This window comes from Solanum lycopersicum, chromosome 3, assembly GCF_036512215.1.
Source record: "Solanum lycopersicum chromosome 3, SLM_r2.1".
In the NCBI taxonomy this organism is placed as follows: Eukaryota; Viridiplantae; Streptophyta; class Magnoliopsida; order Solanales; family Solanaceae; genus Solanum; species Solanum lycopersicum.
This window is the reverse complement of record NC_090802.1, coordinates 1784871-1798038: the sequence shown is the minus strand read 5'-3', so window position 1 is coordinate 1798038 and position 13168 is coordinate 1784871. Positions and strand designations below refer to the sequence as shown.

Here is a 13168-nt window from a genome sequence, read left to right as displayed (position 1 = left end):
AATTAAGTAGTATAAATTTACTTAACCGCATAATTTTCTCGTTTTGGATCCAAAATTTAATTCAGTATATAATAATAGACATGTGGTTTACAATAATATACAGAACTTTCATTACTATTATCTTACAAAAATGTTTTAAAATTTGTTATACAGTATTATATACTCAATATATAATAATTTTTTGTTAAATTATATAAGGTATTTATATAGGCTATATATAATAATATACAATCTTATATATTACTTATACAAAAAATTAGCTTTTTAAAAAAATCTAGGCATGATATACATTCAAAAACTACTCTATATCACTGAAAAAATTAAATAAGATCTAAATATGTTCTTTTGTAATTTATTTTGCAATAATTTGATTTCCAGACTTTAACGGTGATTAAACATTCTTTTATTGACTTTGTGAAAGAAAAAATAATAAAAATTTCTTATTGACAATAGTAGAGTTTCTTATAAAGTAATGCGAAAAATAAATGTTTTTGATAGACCGATTGAGATGGAGAATAAAGATAAATTATTAAGATAATTTTTTGAAACGTTAATTTAATTTTAATATCTCACTGAAAATGGAGTAGCTGTACATTTGAGATTTCATAGACAAAATTTCAAGGTGTATTTGATGTGAGGGTAAAGTATTAAGATAATTTTTTGAAACGTAAATTTAATCTCAATATCTCATTGGAAATGGAGTAGCTGTACATTTGAGATTTCATAGACAAAATTTTAAGGTGCATTTGATGTGAGGGTAAAAAAAAATTAATCAAAATCTATTGTTAGAATAATTTTAATTAAGAGTATGTTTAACATTATTATTAAAAGATAAAAATATTTATTTTAACAAATAAAAAAGAAAATTATTCGACTAACGTATAAAATTGTTTTAAATTGGAAGCAGAAAAAAAAAACAATTGTATATGTTAGTCAAACAATTTTCTAAATTTTAAATGTAGCCGAGAAAGCTATTTCACTAGCATCATTAAAAATGTCTATACACTTCTTAAAAAATTTAAAAATGATATCAAATTATATAACACATGAATAAATAATTTATTTGTGGGAGAATTTAAATAATAGAGGGGCTTTAAAAAATTTGAAAATAATGTCAAATTACATGAATAAATAATTTATTTGTGGGAGAACTTAAATAATAGAGGGGCTTTAAAAAATTTGAAAATAATATCAATTACATGAATAAATAATTTATTTGTGGGAGAACTTAAATAATAGAGGGGCTTTAAAAAATTTGAAAATAATGTCAAATTATATAACACGTGAATAAATAATTTCTTTGTGGGAGAACTTAAATAATAGAGGGGGTAAAAGTCAAAAGGGTTATATTCTAATAAGAAATTAGAGAAAAAAGTCATTCTAAAAAACGAATCTCAATTAGGAGTGATAATTGGGTTAAATTTGATGGATTATAATGAATTTAACAATAAGTGATCAAAATAAGCTATGTAATATGTTACATAACAGGTCAAGACTCACTTTAATTCAATTTTTACTAAATTTAATTCTTTTATTTTGGTCTTTTAAAGATATTTTAGTACCTAATAATCTTTTTTCTCTTTATTGTGCCTATATATATATAGTATATCAAATTAAAAAAAAAATTTAAAAATATTTTGATAAGATTGCTCATAAGCCAATTCAGGTTACATATCAATCCAACTTTTAATAGGTGTTCACTCGTGAATGAGCGGGTCAGTAGCCCATCCAAATTTAAACGGATTGAACAGGATTTAGCGGATGCAAAACTTTATTGAGGTGTTTAAATGAAAAATATGAACAACTTTTAAAAAATTACATATGACTTAAGAAGTTTACTATAAAAATATAACATATGATGCTATTATATCAAATCTATCGTAATTTTATCTGCCATAAATTACCGATTTTAATTTAGCTTAATATTGGAAGAGCCCCTACCTTAGGCACCCGTTAATGGCGCAATGATTAATGGCAGCTTGAGTTTAATTCCGTGTACCAAAGTCAAAGGAAGGAGTTTAATGAAGCATGAACAAATTTAAACTTTTTTTTGCCACTAATTTAAGGACTTTAATGTAACTTTAAAAAGATAAGGGACCCAATTCACTTTTTCAAAACATGGAGGGAAATATTTTCATGTATGTGCTCTTAGCCTCTTATCATGCACTCGCACTATATTTTTCCTTTTTTTTTTTTTAGTTAATAGTGATTTTTATCATTTATATTTAGAATTCCTTTGAATTGTTTTTTGTTAAATAGATTATTTATTGAAGATATTTTTTTATTGAGCTCTGCGATGAAATAAAGGAGAGCGTATACAAATGTTTAGCAAATTTTGAAATATAAATATTATAAATTCCTTATAGTTATAATCAAGAAAATTATTAGTTAAATATTTCAAAATAATATTTAAAAGTAAATCGTATAATTGAAATGAAACAGAGTTTTAGAATAACAATCAAGTTATTTTTATGTGTATTTATACATTATAAGTTTGAATTATGAAAATTTTATTTCATAATATTTGTATTGAAATTATCACTTCTTCAAATTCTATGTGAACGTGAACCAGTTACAACAACATATTCAATGAAACCCATAAATAAAATCTAAGGAGGATAGACTGTACACACAAATTATACCACTACCTCTAACACGAAGAAGGGCTAGACTATTTAGTGAAATACCCTCGTTAATCGCAGCAATTCCAAGTGCAAAAAAAGAAGAAAACATATTAACTAATAACATAAACAATACAAAGTTGAAAAATTTACGAACGACAACGAAATAATGCAATCATCGAAACACAATATATCGAAAAGTAGAACTCTAAATCCTCCTACGGAATTAATTTCAGTCTTTTATGTTTTGGTAAAGCCACGTGGCAATTGATTAAGCAAGGGTACATGGGGGGAAAAGTAGGGTGCACAAGCATAGGATCAAGAACAAAAATTGAAAGAGAAAAAATAAGTCCATAATCAAGTACTATCTACTGCACGTCCCATCAATTACTCTATACTAAGTCTACATTCCTTTTTCTCTATCTATGGTAGTTGGTTCCCACAATGGGCAAAAGGGAAATGTATCTCAAGAAATTATAAGAAAATTGAAGAAAAATCAGAGCAGAAATTGGATTTAAAAATGCTCAAATTTCACTTTTTGTTCTTCTTCTTTGCTTTCAAGATTGCTTTTTGTCTACCTGGTTAGCCCCTTTTTGTGTTTCTTTTTGTTCTTTTTGTATAATGTGAATTTGATTAAGGGGTTTAAAGGGTGTTTATATTGTGTAGTTATAATGTGTTTGAGTAACTTTTCATAATGGTGATGTTTGGGTTAGTTTGTGTGGAGCTTGACTAATGGATGATGCAAAATTTGTGTTTTTAATTCATTTTGTTTTGGTTTGATTGATTAATGTTAAGTCAGAGCAGCATTTAGACTCAAAATGATCAAATTTCACATTTTGCTCTTCTTCTTTGCTATCAAGATTGATTTTTGTCTACCTGGTTAGGTTCTTTTTATGTTTTTTTTTTGTTTTCCTTTTGTATGATGTGAATTTGATGAAGGGCTTTAAAGGGTTTCTAAATTATGTAGTTTTATTGTGTTTGAGTAACTTGTTGGTTGATGTTTGGGTCAGTTTGTGTGCAACTCGACTAATCGATGGAAAACTGTGTTTGAATTCAATTTGTTTTGGGTTGATTGGCTAATGTTAACTAATTGCAAGTACTTAGCTGTTTGTGGTTGGTTCTATGGTTTATGTTGTTGGATTTAGTCATGGACCTTATGATGCCTAAGTTTTCAATATTGGAATTGAAGCAAATTGAAGAAAACTCATAGCAGCATTCTCAAAAAAATCCAACTTTTGCTGTTCTTCTTTAACTCGCCCCGTCTCAGCTCCTTTTATTTATGCAATGTGAATTTAGTTGTAATTCTGTTTGTATTAATTTGTTTTAGTTCTGATTCACTAATCTTAACTTGTGTTGGAAGTGCCAAAAGCACGTGAGGTGTAGCGATTAGACTCTGTACATGGTCTTGGAAAATAGTTATCTCATGAGCTAGATTTTGCAAGTACTTGGCTGGTTGTGGTTAATTCTATGAGTATGTTATTGGATGTAAGACATAATCCCTAATTATTCAGACAGTAACCAAATTACATGTGCTCGTCAGTATAATCCTGTACATTTGTGAAGTTTCTAATCGCTTCATTCCATGATATGATGAAGTATCTTGAGTCTTGTGTTAAAGAGGAAAAAGAATTTAGTGAGGTGTCTTCACTAATGCGCAGCAAGAGATCTATTTTTTTTTAATAAGAAACAAGTTTTTTTGGTGCAAACGCACTAGGTGATTCTTCTCATTTGTCCCCTGGAATTAGTCGAGGTGCATGAAAGTTAGCCTGGACACCATGATCATCAAAAAATAAATAAATTGTTATAACAACGTTAGTGTAACTTTATAAGACGTTATTGCTTCCCTATATGTTCTTGTTCTGCTGTTCTTTCCATTGCTAGCACTGTTACGTGAAAAGAAAAAGGCTGCTCCTTTATTATTGATTAGCCTCTTTCAAGCTGCTCTTTTGTTTACTACCTATCCTGTTTATTCACTGCAGCACCATATGTGAAGCGAATAAGCTGTGGAGCTCAAAATGATGTTCGTACTGCCCCGACAAATACCCTCTGGCATAAAGATTTTGGATATACAGGAGGAGTACGTACGAAAGCAAACCGCCCAAGTTACATAACACCCCCACTCAGCACATTACGGTATTTCCCTCTATCAGAGGGTCCTGATAATTGTTACAATATCGATAAAGTGCCACATGGCCACTATTCAGTGAGGATCTACTTTGGATTGGTTAAAGAACCAAGTTTTGATAACGAACCTCTATTTGATGTTTCTGTTGAAGGGACCTTGGTTTATTCTTTGCCGTCTGGTTGGAGTAATCACGACGATGAACGAGCATTTGTTGAAACTCTTGTATTTCTTGAGAATGGTACTACCTTACTTTGCTTCCACAGCACTGGTCATGGAGATCCTACTATACTCGCAATCGAGATTCAAGAAGTAGATGAGAAAGCATACTATTCTGGTCCTGGATATGGTCGAGGGACAATCTTTAGAACTAGCAAAAGATTAAGCTGTGGAGATCAGAAACCAAAGTTTGACGTTGACTATGATGGGGACCGTTGGGGTGGGGATCGGTTCTGGAGCTCAATTATGACCTTTGGTCAGAATTCTGATAAGCCTATATCTACTAAAAGCACCATAAAGTTAGCTTCTGTAGCTCCAAACTTCTATCCACAAGCTCTTTACCAAACTGCTCTTGTTAGTACCGACAACGATCCGGATTTAACGCACACAATAGATGTCGATCCCAACAAAAACTACTCTGTCTGGTTACACTTGGCAGAAATTGATCCTTCAGTTACAGATGTGGGACAAAGGGTTATTGACATTTCCATTAATGGTAACATTGTATTTCGAGATATTGACATTGTGAGAATAGCGGGGGGTGTTAACAGTGCTCTTGTACTGAACACGACCATTCCAGTCAGTGGCAGGATCTTGACGATCACATTACATCCAACAACGGGGACTCATGCCATCATTAATGCCATTGAGATTTTTGAGGTTATACCAGTTGAATCTAAAACATTACCCGAGGAAGGTAAGTTAGATTTTTCACCTGTACTTCCTGGATGCTACATGTTTTTCCATCTCATACACTTTACACACTCAAAAGGGGCCAGATTTAGTATGTTATTTTTTCCTTGGTCAAGCTTGTGCCTTTCTAATTAAGATAGTCTTTATCTTTTTTTTTCAGTAAAGGCTTTACAGTCACTGAAACTTGCACTTGGACTTCCCCTTCGTTTTGGGTGGAATGGTGATCCATGTTTTCCGCAACATCCGTGGAGTGGAGTAGATTGTCAGTTTGACAACTCCAGCAATAAATGGGTCATCGATGGGCTGTACGTTCTTGACCTTGACCTTAGATAGAAAAGTTCCTCCCTTTCCACACGCTTGGACCACACAAAATTGAAACACTCTCATTGACATATATTCCTTCTATTGATGTTCTGCACCCCAATTTAAAAGTTTTGCTGGACTATACTTGTCTTTCTTTCTATGTTATGTGATTTTATTATTTTATCTTAATATGTGTCCTCTTTATCTGTTTTTCTGTAAGCACAGTGACCTGGACAACCAAGGTTTACGAGGTTTCTTACCAGATGATGTTTCTCAATTGCGTCATCTTCAGAGCATGTAAGTTTAAAAGCTGCTTTTTTTTAATACACTATTTGGATGAAAGATGCGTATCTACCATAGGTCTTCTACTGCTTAAAATGGAGTTGATGATCAAAATGAGTTTTAGCAAATATATGACACCTTTTATAAAATTATTTGGACATAATTTGTCTGAAGGAATTACATACTAAGCGGTTGAATAACTTTCAATTTAAGAGGTTTTCAATATTTGAGCATTTTTTAGAATGTCTTTTCGTTCATGAATAATGCAATGTCAGCGCCCACTTCTCAAACGTGATCTTCTCCGACTTATGCTTTGCTTGTGTGCATTTTACAGAAATTTGAGTGGAAACAACATTCACGGGCTTATTCCCTCAGCACTTGGAACAATAACTAGTCTGGAGAAATTGTGAGTACATTTGCGGAGAGTTGTGCTTTTCTGTATGTGATATTAGATTTTTTAGCTGCCAGAGTAATAGTATATGAAAATATGGAAACAGAATAGTTTTGTAATCTACTTTGTGAGTATGTTAGGCATTCAATATATAATCATTGTTCATTATCATCTATATGCGCCGCGAGATCAGTGAATGTGCATACTGTTCGTTGGTTGTTTATGTGATTAGATCCTCACTGTGTGATTACCTAACAAAAGTTGCTCAACAGGGATCTTTCATACAATTCCTTCAACGGATCGATTCCTGAAAGCCTTGGGGAATTGACGTCGTTACTGACACTGTAAGATACTTCAACAAGCTCAGCTGAGGACATTTGATGGATCAATAAAGAGCTCTAATTTACTACTTTATTTATTACAGGAATCTCAACGGCAATTTGCTCTCTGGAAAAATTCCTGCAGCGTTAGGCGGAAGGCTCTTGCACAGAGCTAGCTTCAAGTATGTTCTCCTAATTGCACGTTCTCCTAATTGCACGTTCTTAGCATAAGGCTTTTTCTCAGTGAAGCATCCTTCAGAGGTTGCATCGTAACTATAGATACGTAGAATGTAATTACTCCCTCAGTTTCAATTTCTTCGTCTAGTTTTGACTTGGCACAGAGTTAAAGAAAACAAAAAAGACTTTTGAATCTTATGGTCTTAAACTAAAGATACGTACAATGTACCAAAATATCTTTTAATCTTAAGGTTTTTAACATGCCATGCCATGTGGAAAGTTGGAATAAAGAATTTAACGAAATAGGAAAGACATTCATTTTGAAATGACCTAAAAAGGGAAGTAAGACAAATTGATTAAAACGGGGGGAACATCACTTCCACGTAGATTTTATTTTGTCCAACTTTTTATTGTCAAAAATACATGCTACTTATGGTCGATATTCAATTTCTAGATGCGTCGATGAAGGTCTCCTTGTTACCATTTTGTATGGATGGTAACTGTGAAAAGAACAAAGCAGTCTACAATCATAGCATCTGATTAAAACACACATACAATTATAAGTTAAGGTTAAACAAGTGTACCGTTGAACTCCATTGATTTAGCATCCACTATTGGCGGTTAGGCCTGACACCACTTCCACAATCCACTAGCTTACTTCGATGGCTGGACGTTAACTATTACCACATACTCAACAAATGAAATATACTAGGGTTCTTTCTAATAGCTAGGTAAACAAGGGTTAACTAGGGTTCTTGCTAGCCCACGTCACTATCCTTTCAGGCTATAACCAATTAACGGAAGTCCAAATTCTAACAGTAACATTTAGCATATTTCCTTAAAAGAAATGCTGCAGTAAATAGGTGTCAGTGTCATTTGTGTTAAGGCAGAGATGCTAATTAAACCTTACCATTCATGTGGTGAAAACTCGAGGATCAGATAGAAAAAACTGTGAGTTTTTTTGTTCATTAGTACTTATGCTACAATACTTACTTTCGATGCTTTCAGTTTTACTGATAATGCAGGCCTTTGTGGTATTCCTGGATTACCAACATGTGGACCACATCTTACTATTGGTGCCAAAATCGGCATTGGGTTAGGGGCGTGTGTCGCTGTTGTAGTTATCGCTACATGCATAACATGTTGGTGGAAAAGGCGGCAAAATATCCTGCGCGCTAAAAGAATGGCTGGTAAGCATGCTCTATATCCATATTCAAATGTATTTCCCATCTCTTGCATGTATTTGCTGTCACATTGGTGTATTTGAGAAATGAATTTTGAGTGAAGATGTATCTCTACACGATGAAGTTAAACGAGTTTCATGCTTTCTCATAGATTGAATCGCTGTTTTTTTGTTTCCTCTTCATTTCCTTATACAGTGAGAGACGCTCCTTATGCGAAGAAAAGAACACATTTAAACCACATCCAAATGACAAGAAACCATCACAATGGTCATCATCACGAACATACTCGGACAGCTGTTGAGAATGGACCTCCTTTGCTTGTCTGAGTTCGAACAATTTTTGAGTCAACTCACACTAGAAACTTCTTTTGACGTCAAGAGGATTCAACAATCTACAGATATATCAACAAAAACATTGTTCGTATCCTACTTACAGAGTGTAATTCTTTGACGAAGGGATGATCATTTGAATCCCATCCGCAGACAATGTAACTCCATCGCAGGCTTAGTGAGAAGATTTTCAGATACAATGCTGCTGTTTTTTGGCTAGAAAATGTGTATAGTGGTTATACAGATCAGGAATCAATTACAAATTCCATAGATGTAATTCAGTGCAAGAGACAGTATATGTTGTATATTTTAACTATATACATGTATACTTAATCATTAATTTTGGAGCTTTTTGGTTAAAGACACTCATGTAAACTGTGAAATGGTGAATTTTATAATAGAAATGGTATTCTTCTCCCGCTTTTTCTTCAACGACGATGGTGTGAAATTAGGTCTTAGACCTAACTCACACCCCAAAAACTAGCTCAAAGGGAGGAGGATTGTTCAAGCCTTATAAGGAGTTCATCCATCTCATTAAGCACCGATGTGAGACTTTCGTCATTCTTTAATACCCCAACCTCACGCCCAGTGCTTAGCATCTAGTGCGTGTGCAATTTTGATTTTAGGGGCCAGCATCGAGTGAGACAGACTTTGCTCTGTTACCATGAAAAATTAGGTCTTAGGCCTAACTTTTGAATTATATTCTCTGTTTTAAATTATCTGTTGTATTTTTCTTTTACGAGCCTGATTGACTATGTAAATCGTATTTATATCCTAAATATTTTATTTATTTAGTTGTTTTTACATTTTCTTTTCTCGAACTTGTAAATGACAAATAATATTCCTTCCTTTCCTTCTTGTTTTTTAATTTTTTTTTAAAAGTAAAATAATAAATAAAATTTGGTAATCAAATAATAAAAAAAATAAGATTAAGTGAAATTGGTAAAGTATAAAATAACAACACCCATAAAATGCGGTAGCCGCGTTTCCATTTCATTTTCCACGTGGGCCCTCTCATGGACTCTTATGTAGTAAAATAAAGTGAAATATAATTTGAAGGTCACGAGTTTTAACTGTGAAAATAATTTTTAGTAAAAAAAAAATAAATTTATCGAGGTTATGTAGTAGATGATTTGAAAGTGAATTATTTGATATTAAATTTCATAGAAGTAGAATCATATTTAATAATATAAATTATTTTTATATATAAAATAGTATATATGATATATAATTTGTAATATAGCAATGCATAAAATAGTTATATTTGTCAGGAAAGGATTTATGTATTACTATATTTTATATAAAATAGAGGTGGAATTATTAATACGACAACAATATATTTAACGTAATTTTACAAAATAATTTTGCGGAGAATAAATCAAGCATAATTAATGTATAATTTTCTTGTAACTATATGCATTACTATTACTATTCAACTATAATTAGTTATCAAATAATTTTTATAATTTAATCCTCCGATCCAAACTTTCACTTATTATACCTTTTGGTTTATACTACCTACTCAACTACTACTATATTACCAACCACCATCATTATTCATTCGGTTTGGCGTATAAACGTTACGTATTGTTGATAAAAACATTAAAAATATATTGAAGAAAAAATGTTACTAATTTCTAAAATTATTACTAAGTGGTTTAAGATTTGGACTATTAAACACATCGAAGGATAATATGTGAAGCTTGAAGATAAATCAAATATAACATAGTAAAAGTGATTCACACCTTCGATCCTATTGGTCAATCTGATTTTGAACTTCAAAGTCGCAAGACTAGTAAGATTTCAGTTATAGTTTAAGATTAGTTAAAGATTATAACTGTTTCAGAAGAATCCACAATTTCTTTCAGCGATTACACAGTTCTATATATAATGAAAATAACGTACAGACGTATCATTATGAAAACATAATTCATGTGAGACATTTCCTAGGATTTCGCTTTAAATGTATTTCATATTCCATTACAATTTTCATTGTTTGCTTGTTATTGAAGTTTAATAACATGAATCTAACCTCATTTAATATGTGTTTTTCTATAGACGCAATATATCGGACTAGCATATTGGCAAATATGCTAATAATATTTGTTAGTTATATCTTATCGAGAAGTACGTTAACAATTGATCAAGGTAAATTTTCATTTGTAATTTTGTTACCAAAAAAATTTAAAATTACGTAACAACTCAAACATGCAAATAGTAAAATCATTACAAGAAATTAATCCAGATAGACTTATATTTAACTTGGATATGATTAAATTAATGAAGAAATAATCCACGTGGCAACAAGGTCCATAATTGTCAAATTAACTTCTTTTTCTCTTTTGCGGTCAAACCTAATCTATTGCCTCAATATTTGTGCAATGTCCGTACTATCATTAATCCACACGTGTCAAATCATCATTTACTTTGTCCATCCCTTTAATCGCTAGTGTGTTCAGATGAACTCAGTAATTTTTTTTGTAAATTTTAAATTTATACTAAAAAATTAAGTACGTAATTGATTTTCAACTATATAGTTAAAAAAGTGAGAAAATATAAAATTTATAATACTAGCTCCGTCTCTAAGCGCCGTTACACTACTTCTGTCATTACAATCACCGACTTTCGTCAATTACTAAACTAATCATTTTACGTTTACGTATGAAAGAAGATATTGTACTGCAAAAAAATATAACGTAAACAATCTATTTTAATCCGAACAAATATAATATTTTACTAAACAAAGTAAAATAAAACCATAGCACTTGAACAAAATGAAAAGATTTATTTATTCCCAACTTCTTTTCTTTTTAAGTTCAGATTTTTTCGATATTCACATTAGTAACTCGATGAACAGAACGTCATCGTTTTTGCCTTATATATAGACTATATATAGTTTCCCTTTTATCTTTTTTTTTTCTCACTAATTACTGGTAATTAAGAGGGGAATTAACGCTAATAAAACAAACTTACAACTGATTAAATAAAACAAAAGTTCAAAAAGCATGCAGAATCTCCGATCATCAACTCCGGCAACTTCCCGATCGATGCAGAAGAATTTTCACATGTCTTCCGGTGTCGGAAGAAGATTAAGGTCGAACTTAGCTTTTGGCTTGAAATTGTTACCCATAAAATCTATCACAGTTGATGAATCGGATTCACTCTTCATCATCCCGCCGGCACCACTAGCACCAGCACCACCTCCATCTCCACTACCACCACCGCCGCCGCCGCCGTTACGAATCACTCCAGCTCCTTGAAAATAGTACATCGGCGGAGAATTCTGAAACAAAAACTTACCTACACCGCTGCTAAAAATTCCAACAGCCGATGATGAGCTTCCTAAGCTTAGATCTAACGGAATCGATTCCACCATTGCCGGCGCCTTCGCAACCGCAACCGCCGCAGACGACGATTCAACCGTACTCGTATCACTCGGACTCCGAATCACATCGTCCGGCTGCTGCTGCATCTGAAAATTAGTCTTCGCTTTCGCACCTCGAAACTCAATCGCAGCTTTATCGTACGCTCTCGCTGCTTCTTCAGCGGTATCAAACGTACCTAACCAAACACGGCATTTTTTCCCTGGATCTCTTATCTCCGCCGCGTACCTTCCCCAAGGCCTCTTCCGGACGCCTCTGTAATGCACCTCCTTCACCACCGCCGCCGTCGCCGCCGTCGCCGCCGTCGTACATTTTGGCTTGGGCGCCATTTTCAGTTCGCCGTTAACTGGAAATGGACGATTATATATATATATATATAGAATTTGAACAAGTCATTAGAGAATTAGGGCACGGTTGAGAGAAATCGTAGGTGGGAAAGTGCCCTCTTTATATAGGAAGAAAAATAACAGTCAATGGAGTCTTTGACTGATGAAAATGTAGGGACCATATAATTATATAAATAATTGTTTTAATTTTATTTCTTAAAAATGGAATGTTTTTTTTTTTAAAAAAAATAGTATATTAAATTTGGATAATTATATTTAATATTAGTCCTGGTGGTTTTCTAGTCAAATACATTTTTTACAATTGAGGAATATCATTCCCATTTTTTATGTCAATTTTTGAATTTTAATCGTAAATTTTTCATAAATGTTATAAATATTTTGACCATAAAGATTTTATCAGCAAATTTTTGGTCAAATCGAAACTGTTTGACTCTGTAAATTGGAAAGAATGAGTACTTTTTTCATTCCATATTTAGTTAAGTAGATTAATTTTATTATTGAGTTCTCAAAATTACTTTTAGTGTGTTCTTTCAGTTTTTCATTAGTTAGTATTGGAATTGATGATTAATTAATATTTAGTTATTTTGATGATAAATTTGACAATAATTAATAATGGTTAAAAATGAAAAAGTAAGTTCAATTTATATGTTAATCTACTTTTTTTAAAGGGTGTTAAACACCTTTAAAATTAATTTATATGAAACGGAGGAAGTATTATATATTAACGACTTTAAAATTTTACTTTTATTTGTTAAATTTTAGTGTTATTTTAGTTGTAGGTAACACAAATTAGCATT

The 13168-nt window shown here is 32.1% G+C and overlaps 2 protein-coding genes across 3 annotated transcripts; one reads left to right on the top strand and one right to left on the bottom strand.

Moving 5' to 3' along the window:
- Positions 1–2941: 2941 nt before the first annotated feature.
- Positions 2942–9059, top strand: LOC101257336 (receptor-like protein 4). Of its 2 annotated transcripts, none has more exons than XM_004234062.3 (9): positions 2942–3202; positions 4601–5659; positions 5816–5960; positions 6184–6255; positions 6575–6646; positions 6904–6975; positions 7056–7133; positions 8137–8318; positions 8508–9059. In XM_004234062.3, the coding sequence occupies exons 1-9, from the start codon at positions 3142–3144 to the stop codon at positions 8636–8638; spliced, it is 1872 nt and encodes a 623-aa protein (XP_004234110.1). In that variant the 5' UTR covers positions 2942–3141; the 3' UTR covers positions 8639–9059. The 2 variants fall into 2 exon arrangements, with proteins under 2 accessions (XP_004234110.1, XP_069152220.1); XM_069296119.1 differs by lacking the exon at positions 2942–3202 and adding an exon at positions 3353–3500.
- A 2347-nt stretch (positions 9060–11406) lies between these two features.
- On the bottom strand, positions 11407–12472 carry ERF-F7 (ethylene response factor F.7). Its single transcript, XM_004234061.5, has one exon. It carries the CDS (start codon positions 12351–12353, stop codon positions 11703–11705), a length of 651 nt encoding a protein of 216 aa, XP_004234109.1. The 5' UTR covers positions 12354–12472; the 3' UTR covers positions 11407–11702.
- Positions 12473–13168: the final 696 nt, after the last annotated feature.

What these genes read in the sequence shown, in the direction of transcription:
- LOC101257336 (XM_004234062.3), top strand. Translation starts at nt 3,142, where the DNA reads ATGCTCAAATTTCACTTTTTGTTCTTCTTCTTTGCTTTCAAGATTGCT. An exon ending in TAAAACATTACCCGAGGAAG is followed by an intron (nt 5,660 to 5,815) that starts GTAAGTTAGATT and finishes TTTTTTTTTCAG; the next exon opens with TAAAGGCTTTACAGTCACTG. An exon ending in TTGCACAGAGCTAGCTTCAA is followed by an intron (nt 7,134 to 8,136) that starts GTATGTTCTCCT and finishes CGATGCTTTCAG; the next exon opens with TTTTACTGATAATGCAGGCC.
- ERF-F7 (XM_004234061.5), bottom strand. Translation starts at nt 12,353, where the DNA reads ATGGCGCCCAAGCCAAAATGTACGACGGCGGCGACGGCGGCGACGGCG.